This window comes from Nannospalax galili, unplaced genomic scaffold (assembly GCF_000622305.1).
Source record: "Nannospalax galili isolate Female #2095 unplaced genomic scaffold, S.galili_v1.0 scaffold619, whole genome shotgun sequence".
Taxonomy (NCBI): domain Eukaryota; kingdom Metazoa; phylum Chordata; class Mammalia; order Rodentia; family Spalacidae; genus Nannospalax; species Nannospalax galili.
The window spans coordinates 133,506-151,214 of NW_008344186.1; the positions used below are offsets into that span (position 1 = coordinate 133,506).

General features: G+C 50.9%; 2 protein-coding genes across 2 annotated transcripts in view; both read right to left on the bottom strand.

Annotated features, from left to right (window-relative positions):
* Ube2g2 (ubiquitin conjugating enzyme E2 G2) overlaps window positions 1–3,704 on the bottom strand; it is a 33,886-nt gene extending 30,182 nt beyond the window's left edge. The window contains exon 1 of the mRNA XM_008840421.3: window positions 3,302–3,704. Within this exon, the coding sequence (XP_008838643.2) occupies window positions 3,302–3,650 (349 nt within the window). The 5' untranslated portion in view covers window positions 3,651–3,704. The remainder of the gene's footprint in view (window positions 1–3,301) is intronic.
* Window positions 3,705–7,376: 3,672 nt separating this feature from the next.
* The window catches only part of Sumo3 (small ubiquitin like modifier 3), a 10,721-nt gene continuing 388 nt past the window's right edge, over window positions 7,377–17,709 (bottom strand). The window contains exons 2-4 of the mRNA XM_008840422.3: window positions 15,406–15,534; window positions 10,695–10,766; window positions 7,377–8,695 (exon numbers count right to left, since the gene is read on the bottom strand). Coding sequence (XP_008838644.1) covers window positions 8,585–8,695; window positions 10,695–10,766; window positions 15,406–15,534 — 312 coding nt within the window. The 3' untranslated portion in view covers window positions 7,377–8,584. The remainder of the gene's footprint in view (window positions 8,696–10,694; window positions 10,767–15,405; window positions 15,535–17,709) is intronic.

Consider the following 17,709-nt stretch of genomic DNA (forward strand, 5'->3'; position numbering starts at 1 on the left):
TCTGTGATTTCAAGACCAGCCTGGTCTCCATAGTGAGTTCCAGGACAGCTGGGGCTACAGGGAGACCCTGTCTCAAAAAAGACCGCCCCCCCCAAAAAATAAATAAAAAATAAAGGGGGACACGACAGTGAAAGATGTGTTTCCCTAAAGAAGGGCAAAAACAAGCGCTGAAGCTGTCCAGAAAGAGGAGTGACAGGCAGAGGGGCTGAAAAGCTAGAGAAGCAGTGTGGGCTGGAGAGGAGGGGGGAGGGAGGAGGGGGAAGGTGGGAAGAGGAAGCAGGGAGGAGGGAGGCAGAAACAGGAAGCAGTGTGAGAGGGGTCAGAGTTGTGAAGCGTGCTTTGGGTCTACTGTCTGGAGCAGGGTGATGTCATCTGAGGGCAACTTACATGGTGCTAAGAAAGCGACAAAATGGGCCCAAACAACTAGAAGAGGCTGCTATCAGTCATGACTGGGGAGCACAGGAACCCAGTTCTAGACTCATCACATCAGGTCCCTATTAGGTACAGAATTGGGTAAAGAGTCCCTTCAAAACTCAAGTCCACCCAGAATCTGTAAATGTTCCTTGTCTAGAAATAGGATCTCTCCAGATATACCAGGGTTAAAATGGGGACCTACTGCCCAGGGGAAGGACAGCCACAGAAGGTGAAGGAGAGTGGGGTTACACCAACACAGCTAAGGGACCCAAGGATGGCCAGCAACTCCTGGAGCTGGGAAAGGAGGGAGGACCCTTCCCCAGAGCCTTCCCTTCCCAAAGACCAAACCCTGGGCCACACCTGATTTTTTTTTAATTAATTTAACATTTATTTATTTTGGTCCTTTTGGCCCTGTAGCCCCAACTGGCCTGGAACTTGCTATGTAGACCACACTGGCCTCAAATTCACAGAGATCCACCCGTCTCTGCCTCCCACCCATCTCTGCCTCTCAAGTGCTGGGATTAAAGGCATACGCTACCACACTGGGCCGCACCTGGATTTTTAATTCTACTTCCAGAACTGTGAGAAAGCACACTTCCGTTGTTGTGAACTGCCCAGGTGGTGACACTGTTACAGCGGCCCTAGGACACTGCTCCCCAGACCTGTCACAGTCAAAGGAAAAATCAGGAAAATGTATGAAGAGAACACATCAACTTGGCAGTTTAGGGGCTGGAGAGGTGACTCAGTGGGTAAGAGTGCTTGCTATGCCAGCATGAGGTCCTGAGTTCAAATCCCTAACACCCATGTAAAAAAGCCAGATGTAGCCACTTGTGTCCCTAACTCCAACATTGGGGGTGGGGTGGAAACAGGACTGTTGGGCTCACTGGCCAGCGATTCTGTCCCCAAACTGATGCACTCCAGCTTGAATGAGAGCCCCTGAACACACACACCTGCACACACAGAAAGAGCAGCTTAACACATGAGTGCTTTCCCTGGTTCTCTTTTGTTCCATGAGCACAGGTGGATTGTTCTGCTTCTGTTATTCAATTTCTTTAAAACCAAGGGACCTAGAAACCACACCCAAGGTCAAACCCCCTTTAAATCTGCAGTCTTCCCAAGTGTTGCCCAGCACCAGCACCGTCAGGTGTATGTGAACACCATATCTACCTAGGCTCTATCCACACACAGCTGTTCCTGTTATGTCTACCTTGACACTGGGGTGTACCATCTTAAACACAGGAGGACAGACTATGCTAAGTCACAAAAGACAAGACACACTGCATGGGACTTCAACACACTCCTGGGACCCAGGGAGAAATCCTTCCTCACTTCTCACTGTTGGTCCTGTTGGAACCGTTTGTTTCCTGTCACTGCTGCAATGGTCTTAAACAATACCCATTGATGACCTCACAGTTTCCCATCTGAGCCGGGCCAAGCCAGCCAGTTCTCTGGTCAGTTTAACAAGGCCAAAGTCAGGTGTTGGCAGGGCTACAAGCCAAAGTTCACTCAAGCTGCTGGCACAACTCAGTCCATGTGGCTGGAAGACGTCTGGGGCCACCCTCTGCTTCCAGGGGCTGCCGGAGTCAGCTCCCTGCCCCTTTCAACTTTCAAAGGGCAGGTGCAGCCCTCCCTTGGTGAACCTTCTGACTGCCGACCTGCCTTCACAGTGCCTACTTGCTTGATCCAAATCCTCCCCCTCTCTCAAAGTCCGCTGACCAGTGACCTTAACTACCCTCTGCAGTCCTAGGGAGTGTTTGGATAACCCAGGCCCTCTGCACTCCCAAGGAAGGCATCTTCTGCATTCTGCCTCCCATATGGGCTCCAAACGTATCTATAGTAACGCGACACTTCCATGACACAGCTTTGGAAAAAAAAAAAATGGTTATTTAGGTTTCATTACTGCAAACTAACTGACAATATGGTTAAAATAATGGTTGAGGCTGTTAGGGCAGAAAATGGGGAATAAACTCTTTTAATGCAAACACCCTTAGGAAATGTAAGTCAGGGTTGGAGCAGCCTGAACTTAATTCCCTATCCCAGGCCTTAAGACAAGTGAAGTGAGATACTTCTCGTATAGAAATGGGTGGAAAACCGGGCAGCAAGGCAGATCAGGATAACAAGGGTTTGCTAGTCTGAACCCCTCCCAAGAGGAGACAGGGACTGGACACCCGACCCTCTTGGACCCTTCCCCCATCATACCACCCTCAGCTCCTGAGGGCCTCCCTCTTCCCACAGTCTCCACAAGTCTCCACTAAATATACAAATTCAGTGCCTACTTCAGGAGGCCCTGGATGCTGACACTATTTGAACATTTGTTACCCGTCTGTATCTGGGAAACCAGATTGCTCCAGCCAAACATCAACTCTAACCCGGGAAAGAGGGCTGTGTGGTCCAAGGGCTCTTTTAAATGGGTCCTTATCCTTTCTCCCAAAGCCTCCTCCACCCCATGACCACCTTTCTGAGACTACCCAGGGCTCCCCGGGGATCGACTGGCACTGGGCAGATGCACAGCTGCAGGGGCACGGAGACCAGTCATGGGCAAGAACCCGTAGCCACGGGCACCAGCCACGGCGCTGCTGAGCCCGGGGTCCCCTAGGCCGCTGCACCCCTGGGCCGAGTGACAGGCGGCGCACCCTGCCCTGTGCCTGGGGAGAAGACACGGCTCGGACACCTCGCTGTGCGAAGGGACCCGGGGCGACGAGGACGAGGGTGGGGACGGAGGATGGGACAGGGGACCTGGACAGGGGCCAAGGGATGGGACAGGAGACCTGGACGGGGGACGGGACACAGGACGGGGACGGAGGACGGGGACAAGGGACGGGACACGGGGACCGGGACGGGGGACAAGGGGCGGGACACGGGGACCGGGACGCGGCGCCGGACTCACGCTTGTACTCGGCCATCAGCCTCTTGAGCGCCGTGCCCGCCATGCCCAGAAGACGCTCTCTCTTCCTCAGAGTCGCTCCAGCCGCCTCCCCGACTCCAGCTCTGCTTCCGGGTCGCGGCCGCAAGCCAAAGTGCTTCCGGGCGCAGCACGCATGCGCGGGCGACGTGGCGCGCTGACGTGAACTTGAGTCCGCCCCGCCCGCCATCTTCCCTCGCAGGGGTGCAGGGGTGCTGCGCTCTAACCCGCCTCCTCCTGATGGCTTGTTTAACTGGGGGTCGTTAAACGACGAGGGGCTGGAGAGATGGCTCAGCAGTCTCATCCCAGCACCCACATGGCGGCTAACAACCATCTGTAACTCCAGTTCCAGGGGATTCGACGCCCTCTTCTGACCTCCGTGGGCACTGCTCGGCACAGGTGCACTTACACACATGCAGACAATACACTCATACACGTGAAATAAAAATAAATTTAAAGGGCTGGAGAGATGGCTCAGCGGTTAAGAACACTGGCTGTTCTTGCAGAAGACCAGGTTCGAATCCCAGCACCCACATGGCAGCTAACAACAGTAACTCCAGTTCTAGGGGATCCGATGGCCTCTTCTATCCTCCGCGGGCATTGCACGACATGGGTGAACTTACCTACATGCAGGCTCTCATCTACATAAAATAGAAATAATAAATATTTTTAAAAAAAACCAAGAAGCTGGTGTGGTGGTCCATGCATTTAATCCCAGCATGGGGGAGGGCAGAGGCAAGCAGATCATTGTGAGTTCAAGGCCAGCTGAGGCTACAGAGAAACCCTGTCTCAAAAAGAACGGGGTTGGGGGGTGTAGTAACTTGCGTGAACTTCTACAAAAAGCAGCTGTTGGGTGTGAGAAATACAAAGCACTCAGTTCTAGCACATCAGATGCCGCGGCAGTCACGATTCCCAACAGCTCATGGTGGTGTGTTCTGGAGGCTGGGGAGCCTTTAGGAGATGGGGTGTGGCGGAGGAAGTGGGCCGCTGGGGAAGGGGGAACCTTGGGATTTAGAACCGACCTCAGCTTCTAGCCCTCTGCGCTTCCTGTTCGGCAAAGGTGTGCAAGTGGCTGTCTACACACTCCTGCTGCCTCGGAGCCACCATGCTTTCCACGGAGGTGAACAGCCAACATGAACCGCCCTTGTGGCATCTTATCAGGCAGTTATCAGAGCAACAAGAAATGTAACCAATACAGAAAAGTGGTACTGAGTAGTGGGCCTCTGTCGTGATAAACCTGTGCACTTCACAGCCCTTTCAGAACTGGCTTTCAGGAGGAACATGGAAGTGTTTGGAGCTGTGGGCTGGACTAGCCCTGGAATGGTGGGAGCAGAGCTAAGCAAGCGGTCCTGGTGAAGACTGCTTGTGAGGCTTCAGAAGGGAGCAAGGGCTCTATCAGAAACAGCAGGCACTCCCCTTGCATCCTGCCTGTTTATCTGCCTGAAAACCTGAGTTTTGAATTAAAAAGTAATAGGGTGAGTCATCTGGCAGAGGAAATGTGGCACGGTTATCCAGACAGTGAGAGCAGGCAGAAAGGGAAGCTGAGAGATGCAGAAAATGTAGTTTGGTGAGTAGATTGAACCTGGTTAAAGCCGCAGGCAGGACAGATTTGGACAAAGAGGTTGAGGTTGTTAAAAGAATGTAGTACCACAAAGAAGTCTAGGGGCTGGAGAGATGGCTCAGCAGTTAAGAGGAGTTTGGTTCCCAGCGTCAGCATGGTGGCTAATGACTGTTAACTCCAGTTCAAGGGAATCTGATGCCCTCTTCTGGCCTCTGTGGGCACTGTGGTGCCCTTACATGCAGGCAAAACATTCATACACATAAAAACAAATATATTTTTAAAAAGCCTTTAAAAGAGGGCTTGAGAACTGAGTGTGGTGGTACACGCCTTTAGTCCCAGCACTCGGGAGGCAGAGGCAGTCAGATCTCTGTGAGTTCGAGGCCAGCCTGGTCTACATGAGCTCCAGGCTTAGGGCACTGGCTGTTCTTGCAGAAGACCCAGGTTTGAATCCCAGCACCCACATGGTGGCTAACAACCACCAGTTCCAGTTCCAGGGCATCTGATGCCCTCTTCTGTCCTCAGGCACTACAGGACACAGGTGCACTTACACATGCAGGCATAACACTCATACACATAAAAATAAATTTTTAAAATTGTTTTTTAAATCTTAAAGTCTGGGACCTAGGGAAGTATTTTCCTGGGTTCAGCCATGAACGTATGGTGGAGGGTTTAAACCATGGCCCAAGGGGAGACAGGCTACATCTCAAGTTGGCAGAATTTGGTGGCAGCATCTACAAGGTTATTTTGCAAGATGTAAGTAGTCATGGAGGTTTGTGCCAAGATTCCAGAAAGCCACCAAAGCAAGGCAACGAATGGCAGTATCAGATTCCCTGTAGGGAGACCCTGGAGGGCCAGTGTGAAGTTGAGGAAGCATATCATCATAGACATGCAGGACACTGGAGGTGGGATGTTCACTGGAGGAAAGCTGCAGGCAAATGGAACCAGCCCAAGACAGAGGCCACAGCACCATGGGCAACAGAGCTGTGGAGTGGGACCAGCCAAGGCTGCTGGAGCCCAGCTGGTAGACCAAGAGCCCCTCACACCAGATACAGAGCTGCCGGAGTTGATGTTCATCGTGCTGGATTGCACTGATTGTGCTGTGCCCCAATTCCTCCCTCTTTGAATGGGCATATTTAACCTGAGCTGTGTTAGAAGTAACGTTTATTTTACAGGACTCACAGTTGAGCTTTTTGTTGAGTCTCAGAACAGACCTTGAACTTAGACTTTAAACCATGTTGGGTTGTGTGACGATTTGGAATGAGAAGGTCCCTCATGGGCTCCAAGTATGTGAACACTTTGTCCGCAGTTGGTGGTGGTTTTGGGAGGTTCAGGAGGTGTGGCCTTGCTACAGGAAGCATGTCACTAGGCATGGGCTTTGAGAGCTCACAGTCATGTCCCACTTCCAATTTCTGTCTCTCTGCTTCCTGTGCCTGCTTGAAGATATGAGTGTTCGGCTTCTGCTCCAACTGCCTCCTGCCATACCTCCCCGTCATGGTGGACTCGTAATCCGCTGGAAATGTAACCCCCGTCCTTTTATAAGTCACCTTGGTCACGGCATTTTTAATCACAACAACAGAAATGTAACTAGTCCAAGATGTTAAGACTGGAGAATCTCAGAGATAGGCTTAAATGCATTTTGTATTATGAGATGAACATGTGACTTTAAGGGGCTGGGTGGAATGTTTCCAAAGTGATGTGTATGGGTGTCAAGCTGACAAAGAATGGGCTTGTAACAGTTAATTCTGTCAGCGTGACTGGATTGAGACACCTTGAGCACTAATGAAGCACATCTTTGGGTACCATGAGGTTCCACACTATTCCAAGGGCTGGGGGCTGAGCACAGCACTCATGCCTTCCTGCTTCCCAGTTCACTCAGATAAAGCAGCCCTCTTTAGGGGCTCTTCTGCTGGACTCTGACCATGCCCTCCTCCTTGCCATCGTGGGGACCTGGCAGATAGCTCTGTGTCTGCACTGTGCTTTTTTAACCCACATACTTCTACTGTGGATGAATGAAGTGCTTGGTGTTACTCTGTGCTCAATTAACAGACTGACAAAACAGCTTGGTCAGTGACAACCCGATTTTGTCCTCTAAGTACTGAAACTTCTCACAGCCTATTAGTGTCAGTTCATTTTCAAAGCAGACTAGCGACTGTCAGCTGCACAAGGAGTCTATTCAAGCATCAAAAAGAGGAGACATCTCCAGACTAACACCCTGCTTCCAAATCCACCTTGTCTTTACACAGGAGACCTGGGGGAGGGGGTGAAGTCGCATCATGGGCAGGCAGGCGGCACTGTTCTGTAAAGGCAAGGGCACCCTAGGCAGGAGCAGAATGGACCAGCATAGTGCACGTGCTACAGAGCAAGCTGTCAGACAGGGCCTAAGCCTCCAGCAGCTGCTTCTGCATCAGTTTCTCTGGCCTGGCTGGCTGACTTGTCAGTAGTAGTGAGTTGTGACATATGGCCAGCCTCCAAATGCAGTGTTTAACATAAGCCAAGAGACAGAATACCAAACTATATTTACTGTTTACAGTAGTAAAGGACAACAAATAATGTACAAACTGGTGAATAAACACAACAGAGCCAACAGACACCCCACCGGAGCCCACAGCAAAACAGGAAACAAGAACATTTTCCTTGGGATTTTAAGCAAGCAAGAGATGACAGGTCAGGGTCAGGTGACTATAAAAGGCAGAGATGGCATCAAGCAGCAGTGGGTCCTCACACAAGGGTAAGGGCAGAGCTATGAGCACTTTTACAGTTTAGATCCCAAACTGCAGAACTGAAGTCACTGCACTGACACATAATTTCGATGCACACGTGGAAAGCAGCAGAGCTCAAGTCCGTGAGGACAGTCGCCTTTCCCTGGGATTCTTTTGCAGCCCCACTCTGAAGCAGGTCTTTACAGAATGCCACTGTAAACTTGATTCTTACTTTTTTATGTAGAGACCACAATTATTCATCAGAACCAAATACTACAGGAAATCTGAGTCCACACTCAGTTTCCAAATCAGATGCACGGCATTACCTTTCTTCTACATTACAAAAAGGGAAGAGAGTGGATCTTGTGCCAACCTTACCCATGTACCCATTACCAGGTACCAAGTAGAAGGTGACATCTGGCCTTGGCCCGGGGGTGTGCACAGGAGCAGGAGCACGTGGGCCACGATCCCAAAGGACCCCTCACTGTTTTTACCGTAAGAAGTATCAGTGTTTTCCCTTAACTTTACCATATGCTTGACAAAGCTAAATTTATAGTTCTTCACATCTTAGCATTCTATGCCTACAACAAATAATGAGTGAAATCCACCTCCCCCTCAATCCCACAGGCATGCCCACCGGGTAATGTGACCACAAGCTCTGCCAGCCAAGCTCTGCCAGCTCTCTACCTGATTAGGACAAGTCACACCAGAGGTGACCGTAGTTCTAAGGGTTCGATAAGTCTGGCCACAGGCCGAGAGCAACATCTGGCCCCAAGGTTCTGGGGAAAAAAAAAACATTTTCGGGGTGTGAGGAAACAGAAATGAAAACAAAAGGAACTCCAAACCTCACAACTCATCTCACCTACACCAAGCACTCCGGTTGGCTGAGTTAAGCTGCACCCTCATCCCTACAGTACAATCTGAAGTTCCCACCAAGTGCATCGGAGAAGGAGAATTGCTCAGTGATTCCGCTGACTTCTGTGACAGGTGTGGCTGCATGTTCACCATTCAACAGCAAATGTTGGGACAGCCACCAGGTGTGGGGATGGTCCCTCGGGATGACGTTCCTCCTGTTTGCTGCTGGAACACGTCAATGGTGTCTTCATCCTCCATCTCCAGCTACCATAGTCCCACGGCAGCCCAGGGAGAAGGGACAAGAAATGTCAGAGAAAGGGAATCCACAGGGATACCTGCTGCCAATGGCTCCCCTATACTACCATGGCCGTAGTGAAGCAAGTAGGGAAAAGCGGGTCACTGGGGTCTCAGTGACAACCTACCATCTAACGTCTCCTGACAAGACTCACAGAAGTTAGTCACAGCTAAGAGCTTTAATAGAGAGGAAAAACAGTCATTAAAGACAGACTCATGGGGCTGGAGAGATGCTGGGGGGTTAAAACCACTAGCACGGACCCAGGTTTGAGTCCTAGCACCCACATGGAAGCTAAGAGCCTTCCTTAACTCCAGCTCCAAGGGACCTATTGCCCTCTTCTGGCCTCCACGAGCATTGCATGCACAGGTGCACGGTGCGCACATGCAGGTAAAATGCACTCGGGCTAGTGACGCACACCTTTAATCCCAGCACTCAGGAGGCAGAGGCAGGTGGATCTCTGCAAGTTCAAGGCCAGCCTGGTCTACATAGTGAGTTCCAGGACAGCTGGGGCTACAGGGAGACCCTGTCTCAAAAAGACAAAAAAAAAAAAATTAATGATCTTTGTGAGTTTAAGGCCAGCCTGGAATACATAGCGAATTCCCCAGGACAGCGGGCTACAGGGAGACCCTGTCTCAAAAAGACAAAAAAAAAAAAATTAATAAAAAAAAAATTTAATACATTTAGTTATTGGGGGGGGGGCCACACACATGCCACAAAGTATACTTGGAGATCAGATCAGCAGGAGATTCCAGGGACTGGATTCGAATTCAGGCCATCAGGTTTAGCAGCAAAGCATCCTAACCCACCAGTCATAGCTAGGGGTTGTGGCCTGCTGAGCCAAAGAGCTCCCCCATCCCCAGGCAGCTCCTCCTGCTGCTTTCCACCCACCTCCCAGCTCCCGGCAGGAGCCCTAGCACCCTACTTGGTACCCCACTGTGCCCTTCCCTTGGAGGCCTCCCAGAGCCTACCACTCTGTCCTAATGGTGTATAAAGTGGCCAGAAATTCATTTTTATTGAAAAACTACTTTTGGTATCTGAGGAGAAAAACAACTATTTTTGATATTTAAGGTATTAAACATTCTTACAGACTATTTTCACATAAAACACCTTGTGATTCTGTCTTGTAAGGGAGATAAAAGAAGTATCTCCATTTATCAACCAGACAAAACCGAGACAAGGTGACTAGGATCACAGAGCCAACAAGTGATAAATGATGAGAGCTGCCCCGCGGAACAAGTTCAAAAACTCTCCAGGGGCTGGAGAGACAACTCAGTGGTTAAGAGCACTGACTGCTCTCGCAGGACCCAGGTTCAGTTCCCAGCACCCACATGGTGGTTCATAACTATCTGGAACTCCAGCTCCAGGGGATCTAAGGTCCTCTTCTGGCCTCTGTGATATGTTTACTTACATGAGTGCAGGCCAGACACTCATACATATAAAAACAAATTTTTAAAAAGAACCAGTTCCAAACCAGCAGCTCTCTACATGCAGTGTGATACACTGTACCCCAAGGTGTGAAATCCCACATGTGACAGGAACATGCTTAAGACAAACTAAAAAGACTGGATGAAATAAGGCGTGGACAGACAGCCTTTCCACCCTATGGCATCTGGGTAAATGCTTACAGGGCACAAGAATGGAGCCTGTCACCCAGCTACCCTGCCTAAAACCACAGAGTAGAGTATGGAGAACCAGCAGAAAGGCAAACTCCTGGGCAGTCTTCAGTAGGCGGACTGGCACCCTGGGAGTATAGGTCCCACACATGGACTCCATCTCCAGACAGCAAAGACAGATCTGATGGCGCCATTTCACTGGGAAAGGACAGCCGCAAAAATCTCAAAGTCTGATACTAAAATCCTTAAGGGAGCATAAGGCATCCTTGTGCACGCCTTGGTATTTCTCAAATACGAGTACTCCGAACGACACACTTTGGATGCCCAGCAGCAAGAGTGCAGAGTCGCTTCATACCTGGGCCGGAGTGTCTGTTTCGTTGATTGGTTGCCCATCAAACCTGAATCGAATCTGCCTCATGGACAAGCCCTGGAAGAAAGGAGGGCAAAGCATTAGCTATCGCCTCAAGATGCCAAGAGCTGGCTTCAGTTCTGGCATGTGGCATCCACACAGCGACCTCCAGTAGGACTCCTAGGGGCCTATAATCTGCATCGTGTGCTGCCCCAAATGAAGACATTCAGAAATCCCGGCCTCACTGCTACCCTGGCCTGCCCCTGGCCTGCCCGACTTCCCGCTGAACACAACTGCTTGCTATGCTGCTACCCCCACCCCTGCCCCCAAAGTTCCCAGAGAGGAAAGCTACAGTCAGGATGCTGCATGAAGCTCAGCAGGGAAGAGGAACCACCGCCATCCCAGGTGGGCAGCAGTCTGCCCGCTCCTGTCTTGAGGGACAGGTGAACAGTGTGGAACAGAAACACCTCTTTAACTGGCAGCTCTGCCGTCCCTGAAACAGGACAGAAAGGAAACTACCTACTTTCCTCCCTCAAGAAGCCTCCCTGAAATGACACGGATGAAAAGACACAACCCCAAGAAGAAGAGCCAGCAGGAGGCCTGTTGCTGCTGGTGGGAGGCTGAAGCCACAGACGCTGCTGGCAGTAAGGACGCTGGGGTCTTGGGTATGCTGGGGCGGGATGTCTCAGAGCCCCAGGAGTGACAGGACCAGAAATACCTGGGCCAATAAGGCTGATGAACTTTTTGAAAGGTCACATGCAGACACTCAAAGTGTCAAAGTCCACCACAATCCTCCAAGGCCAAGGACCTCTGCCTCCCACAAAAATAAGCAGGCTATCCACCTTATGGAGACATGGACACAGAGCTGTGACTCAGGTCACGTGAACAAGTCAGTGGCCAGGACAGGCAGGTATAAGGTCGCGTCCCAGAAGCCCCATTAGCTCTTCACGTGCTCCGAGACTCTGGGTGGAGCTGGGACGCATTTCCCTCCCACAGAACTTGGTGCTCCTCTGATCAGTCCCTCCAGAGCTCCCTCCCAGCAGATCACCCTGTGGATACAAAGCCTCTGCTACACTCATCCAGGCACTTTTCTTTCCATCAGTGGATCACCTCTTCACTCTGAAATACAAGCAGAAACTAGAGACCATTTAAGACAAGATTCAAATACATGAGATCAGACCAAAGGAAGGACCTCGAAGAGGCAGAGAAAAGGGGACCACAGCTAAAACACACTCACTGAAAGCTTTCAAGGAGCTAAAAACAGATACATGCCGGGCGTGGTGGCGCACGCCTTTAATCCTAGCACTCCGAGACAGAGGTAGGCGGATCTCTGTGCGTTCAAGGTCAGCCTGGTCTCTGTTAGCAAATCCAGGCCAGGTGCATTACAGGGAGACCTTGTCTCAAAAAGACCAAAAAATCCAGGCATGGTGGCACACGCCTTTAATCCCAGCACTCAGGAGGCAGAGGCAGGCGGATCTCTGTGAGTTCCAGGCCAGCCTGGTCTACATAGGACAGCTGGGGCTACAGGGAGACCCTGTCTCAAAAAGACAAAAAAAAAAAAAATGGGTACACAATACAAAATGCTCTCAAATATATATATAGGGCTGGAGAGATGGAGAGATGGTTCAACAGTTAAAACAGTTAAGAGCACTGACTGCTCTTGCAACATGGCAGCTAATAGTCTGTAACTCAACTCCAGTTCCAGGAGATCTGATGTCCTTCTTCTGACCTCCAAGGACATTGCATGACACAGGAGCACTTACACACATAAAAGAAAAATTATATTTATATATAAAAGTTACTACTGGGGGGGCTGGAGAGATGGCTCAGTGGTTAAGAACACTGGTTGTTCTTGCAGAAGACCCGGGTTCAAATCCCAGCACCCACATGGCAGCTGTCCATAACTCCAGTCCCAGGGGATCTGACAGCCTCTTCTGACCTCCGAGGGCATTGCATGACACGCATGCACTTACCTACATGCAGGCAGCACATGCATACACATAAAATAATAAAAATTTTTTTAGAAGTTACTACTGGGAAAGAAACAAAACGGAACAGGACAAAGAACTTCTAGAAACTAAAAATTGCTGGGCGTGGTGGCACATGCCTTTAATCCCAGCACTTGAGAGGCAGAGGCAGACAAGAGCTCTATCTGTTTAAGGCCAGCCTGGTCTACATAGTGAGTTCCAGGCCAGACCCTGTCCCAAAAACACCAAAAAAAAAAAAAAAAAGAAAAAGAAATTGAAAGTCATGAAATGGCTATAAAGTAGGAAGATAAAGTTGGGAGAAACTCCCAGAAGACAGCAACAGGAGAGTTCAATGCAAACAGGAGGAAAAGAAGCAGAAAGAGACGGAAAGAGAACAGGACTGCAGGAGGGCTGCAGACTCTAGACAGGGAACGGGGGCTCCAGACAGACACAGGACCAGCAGAGCTACATTTCCCAAACTACAAGTTGATAGATGGAGAAGCCCAGGAAGCACCTTGCCAGAGAAAGAAGACAGTTACTGTCCAGAGTCCCTGGGGGTCCCACCCCAGAAGTCGGTGCCACAACCCGCAGGGTAGAGATGCGTCACTGACATTTCCTGAAACACAGCAAGCCGACAGAAAATGACAACTTCCAAAGAAGCGCACCACGACTGAAAGGTGCCAACAGCCAGAGAGCCAAGCATCAAGTCCCTACAGAGTACACAAGCTTCCTACGAGATGTAAGAGACGATGCTCCATGGAAAAGGGGGAACTAACAGGGGAAATATGCAAGAGGCAAGGGAAGTTTCCAGAATGATTCTCACACAACATTGTGGGATGATGGCTTTGCAGCCAGCCTCTCCTTCAAGCCAAGATCCAGGTGGAGGACCAGCAGGAAGCGCCAGAACATAGAGATGGATGATAGTGTCCCCCATGTGGGGATTCTCCACATGGAGAAGACAGGTGAGCACCAGAAACAGACACAGACACAGCAGACTGAGCAAAGACACGGGCAAGGAATGAGCCCGGCACATGTCAGCACACGAGCTGACCCAGAGGAGGGCACAGGGCCACAGCATGGACAGCAGCATCAGAACATTCCATCTCACCATCCATACGCAAGACACCTGAAGGCAAAACAGAGAGAGAGAGAGGAACAAGCACACGATCCACACACAGGGAGGGAAGAAGCCCACCACCACCTTACAGAATGCTTATAATAAAGTCCAAAGGCAGGAACTGTGAAAGCCAGGACAGTAAAATAAAAGGATCGCAAACACCTGTGTTTGCCAGCGCTTAAGGAAATGCAGCCTTGGGGCTGGAGGGACGGCATAGCAGTTAAGAGCTGGCTGCTCCCTGCAGAGGACCATAGTTCAGTTCCCAGCACCTACATGGAGGCTAAAAGCAATCTATCACTCCAGTTCCAGGGACCGGATGCCCTCTTCTGGCCTCCATGGGCATTACACATACATGGTACATCTATAAACGTGAAGGCAAAACATTCATTCACAAAAAATTTTTTAAAATTGAGCTGGAGAGATGGCTCAGTGGTTAAGAACACTGGTTGGTCTTGCAGAAGACCCGGGTTCAAATCCCAGCACCCACATGGCAGCTAACAACTGTCTGTAACTCCAGTTCCAGGGGATCCGATGGCCTCTTCTGTCCTCCGCGGGCATTGCACAACATGGGTGCACTTTCCTACATGCAGACAATATACTCATACACATAAAATAAAGTATTAAAAAAAAAAATTTAGCTGGGCATGGTGGTGCACACCTTTAATCCCAGCACTCGGGAGGCAGAGGAAGGCGGATCTCTGTGAGTTCAAGGCCAGCCTGGTCTACATAGTGAATTCCAGGACAGCTGGGGCTACAGGGAGACACTGTCTCAAAATGACAAAAAAAAAAAAAAAAAAAAAAAAAAAAAAAAAGAATTAGAGAAAGGTAGACTCGCACAACCATGCTGAGATGCCAAAGCCCTCACAAAGGGGCAGAGCCCCCTCTAAGAACCACCAGATGGCAGGGTTTTTGGTCAAGACCTGGCACCACAAGCCTAGCCACAGCAAGTCAGGCAGCCACCATGGCAAGACCAGTAGTCCCAGGACCTTCAGGTGGGCTAGAGGGCACCCACCTGCCGAAACAAGGGTTCCACAGGTCCTTAATAGGAACGCAACAGATGGACAGACCACAGCATAACGTCTGCCCCATCAGTCCATGGTGACACTAACAATAACCAGCAGAAGCAACTAATCCAGCTAGTCACTGTTGGGAAATGCTGGTCAATGAGCTTGCTATTCCGAAATCTGGTAATAAAGGGACAAGATCAAGTGTTTTCATCCCTCTCCTGAACAAGATGGAAAATCAAACTGCCGACGAGGGCAGCATGTAACAGGTCTATTCCAGTGGAATTTGAATGCACCCTTTGTGACCACTAAGGAACTCACAGACCTAGGCACTGATCCTCCAATCTGTCCACACCAGAGGACATCACCAGACCAATGCGCTGGCCGATGGGAGGGCACCACCATTGTGACAGTGTCTGCCAGGACATCAAATTCCCACAGGGTCTGCTCAAGTCCAGATCCACCCAGCCACATGCAGGAACCCAGGGGCAAGATACACCATAATGAACATCCAGGGTACCAAGGCCCAGGGTTGTAAGGGCAAGCCTACGAAACAAGCAACCCCATCCTGGTCCTACAGGGAGGGAGGCCCAATCCTGCCTGGGGCTCCACCCCCAAGCAGCACACACCTGCCTCTCGCAGTAGGCCTTCATCAGCTTGCTCAGGGGAGTGTGCCTCTTGATCTTGAACTGCACCACTGAGCCATCCTGCCCTGCAACCTTCAGGTTGATGTGGTCATTCTCCGTCTTCACTCCCTCCTGTAAAACACAGAACACAGGAAACAGGCCTCAAAAGCCTGCTTAGAATCACTTAGAGTTTGAAGGGCAAGTCCTTACCTAAGGGTTACTGGTTTAAGTCATTAAAACAAACCTAATTCTTAAAATTCCTCAGCAATTCGGGGTTGCACATGTGACTGTCTTTATTTTTACACAGAATTTATTTTTAACCTACATTTGTTAAGCATTGTGTGAGAACTGCAGTGCAAAGCTAGCATCCTCACAGACCGCAGGTTCAAAGGCAAAAACTGGCTTCATAAGTCTGGGAAGAAACTAAAGAAAATCCATCTTTTTGCTTTAAAATTACTCAAAAGTAAAAACACGCATTTGCAGGTTACATACAGTTCCATATGACTGGTAAGAAGGCAACACAGCCAGGCTTGGTGGTGGACACCTTTAATCCCAGCACGAAGGAGGCAGAGGCAGTTGAATCTCTGAGTTCGAGACCAGCCTGGTATGCATAGCAATTTCCAGGCCATCTGGGGATACATAATGAGACCCTGCCTGAAAAAAAAAAAAAGCCAATAGAGAGTAAAAGTCAATCTTAGAGGGCCAGGAGGTTCCAGAGGGGAGTTCTCTGGAGTCAGCAAGGTGAGGGCTGCTGTCACCCTGAGACCTCCAGAGTCAGAGCTCGCACCTGGGTTCTATCCTCCATACTGGAAGAAAAACCCTATGGGAACAGCGGTGGTCTTTATACACTCCATGACTCATACAGTGCTGAACAAAGGCAAAGTCAGCATTTCTTGTTGCCTGGAAAAATTCTGAACAAAAGTTGTTAGGGGCCACAGAGTGAACTCTGGGACTGCTCAGTCTGAAAAGAAGTGAGGCCCACCTGCAGACCAAGTCTTCTCCCTGTGCTCATGTCCAGCTTTTTCCCACACAGCACTGAGGTGCTGATGCCCTTGGGAGTCCAGCTCCACAGAAGCAACTTTTATTCCCAGAGGGCAAGATAATGCCAGGAAGCTGGGGAGCAGGATGCAGAAGGCAAACTGCCCTGTGCTGAGTCCTAGAGGCTTTGGGAGGCAGCTCGTCAGAGAAATGGCCCCAGGTGAGAGGCTCAGGCAAGACCTGAGGAGCAGCGTGGAGCAGCACTCTCCCCCCCACAGAGTGGCCCAGCAGCCCTGCTCAGAGAGCTTGGCACCCTCTCCAAATGGTGGACTCCAGCACGGGACAGTCAAGGATGACTCCAGGCCCCAGGCAGACCCCTGTCCACAAGGTCCAACCCTCACTCCCCAAATTGCTAGGATGCACTGGGAGACACAGGTGCATTCAAAATAAACGGAGGCAGGACCCAGAATGTCAAGCCTGAGGCACACTTCTCGCTAGCTGCAGGACGGCTGGCCCATTGGAGGGGAGCTCTAACACGCAAGTGAGCTCAGGATTTAAGAAAAATGGACAATGACCTCACCGGTGTGGTCGTGAACGGCTGTAATCTCAGCAGGCCTACATACAGACAGGAGGGTCTTGAGGTCAAGGGCAGCCTGAGCTACACAGGGAGACCCTGTCTCAAACAAGGGCTGGGGGAGTGGGGGTGGCAGAGCATGTACAAGTCCCTGGGTTGAACCCCCAGCACTACAAAAAGCAAATAAAAATAAAACCCACTACGTGCACTAAGGCAGACGTTGTACTCTTTCCACCACTACAACAGGCATCACTTCCCGCAGGCAGCACCCAGGCTGAGCTGGAATCGAAGGTAACGTAAGGGGTGAATGCAGACTTCACAGCAGAGCCTCACGGCGATGTGGAGGGCTGCCCTGCTCCTGGGAGCTCTCATCTGAACCAGAATGCGCATCCCAGAACGCTAGTCTTCCACTGGCCCAAACCGCCCCAATACGGTGCAAACCCTGTTCAATGAGGAATACACAACCCTGGCCTTTCCACGCACCAGTATCCACGGGAGGCTGGGGAAGGCCGGCCGTGCGCGGGCACAAGTGCAGCTCTCCCGGACCCGCTCCCCGCGCGGGCCCACCCACCCCGCCCTGGAGGGAAGACCGCGCCCGGGGGTGAGGGCGGAGAGGGACCGGGACGCGCCGAGACGGGCCGGACGGCCAGGGCATCCAGGGACGGGCCCCTCCCAGGCCTGCTCTCGGGACTCCCGGGTTCCCGGGTCCCGGGCCGTGGGGCGGGGCTAGCCTCGGGGGCGGAGCCACACCCGGG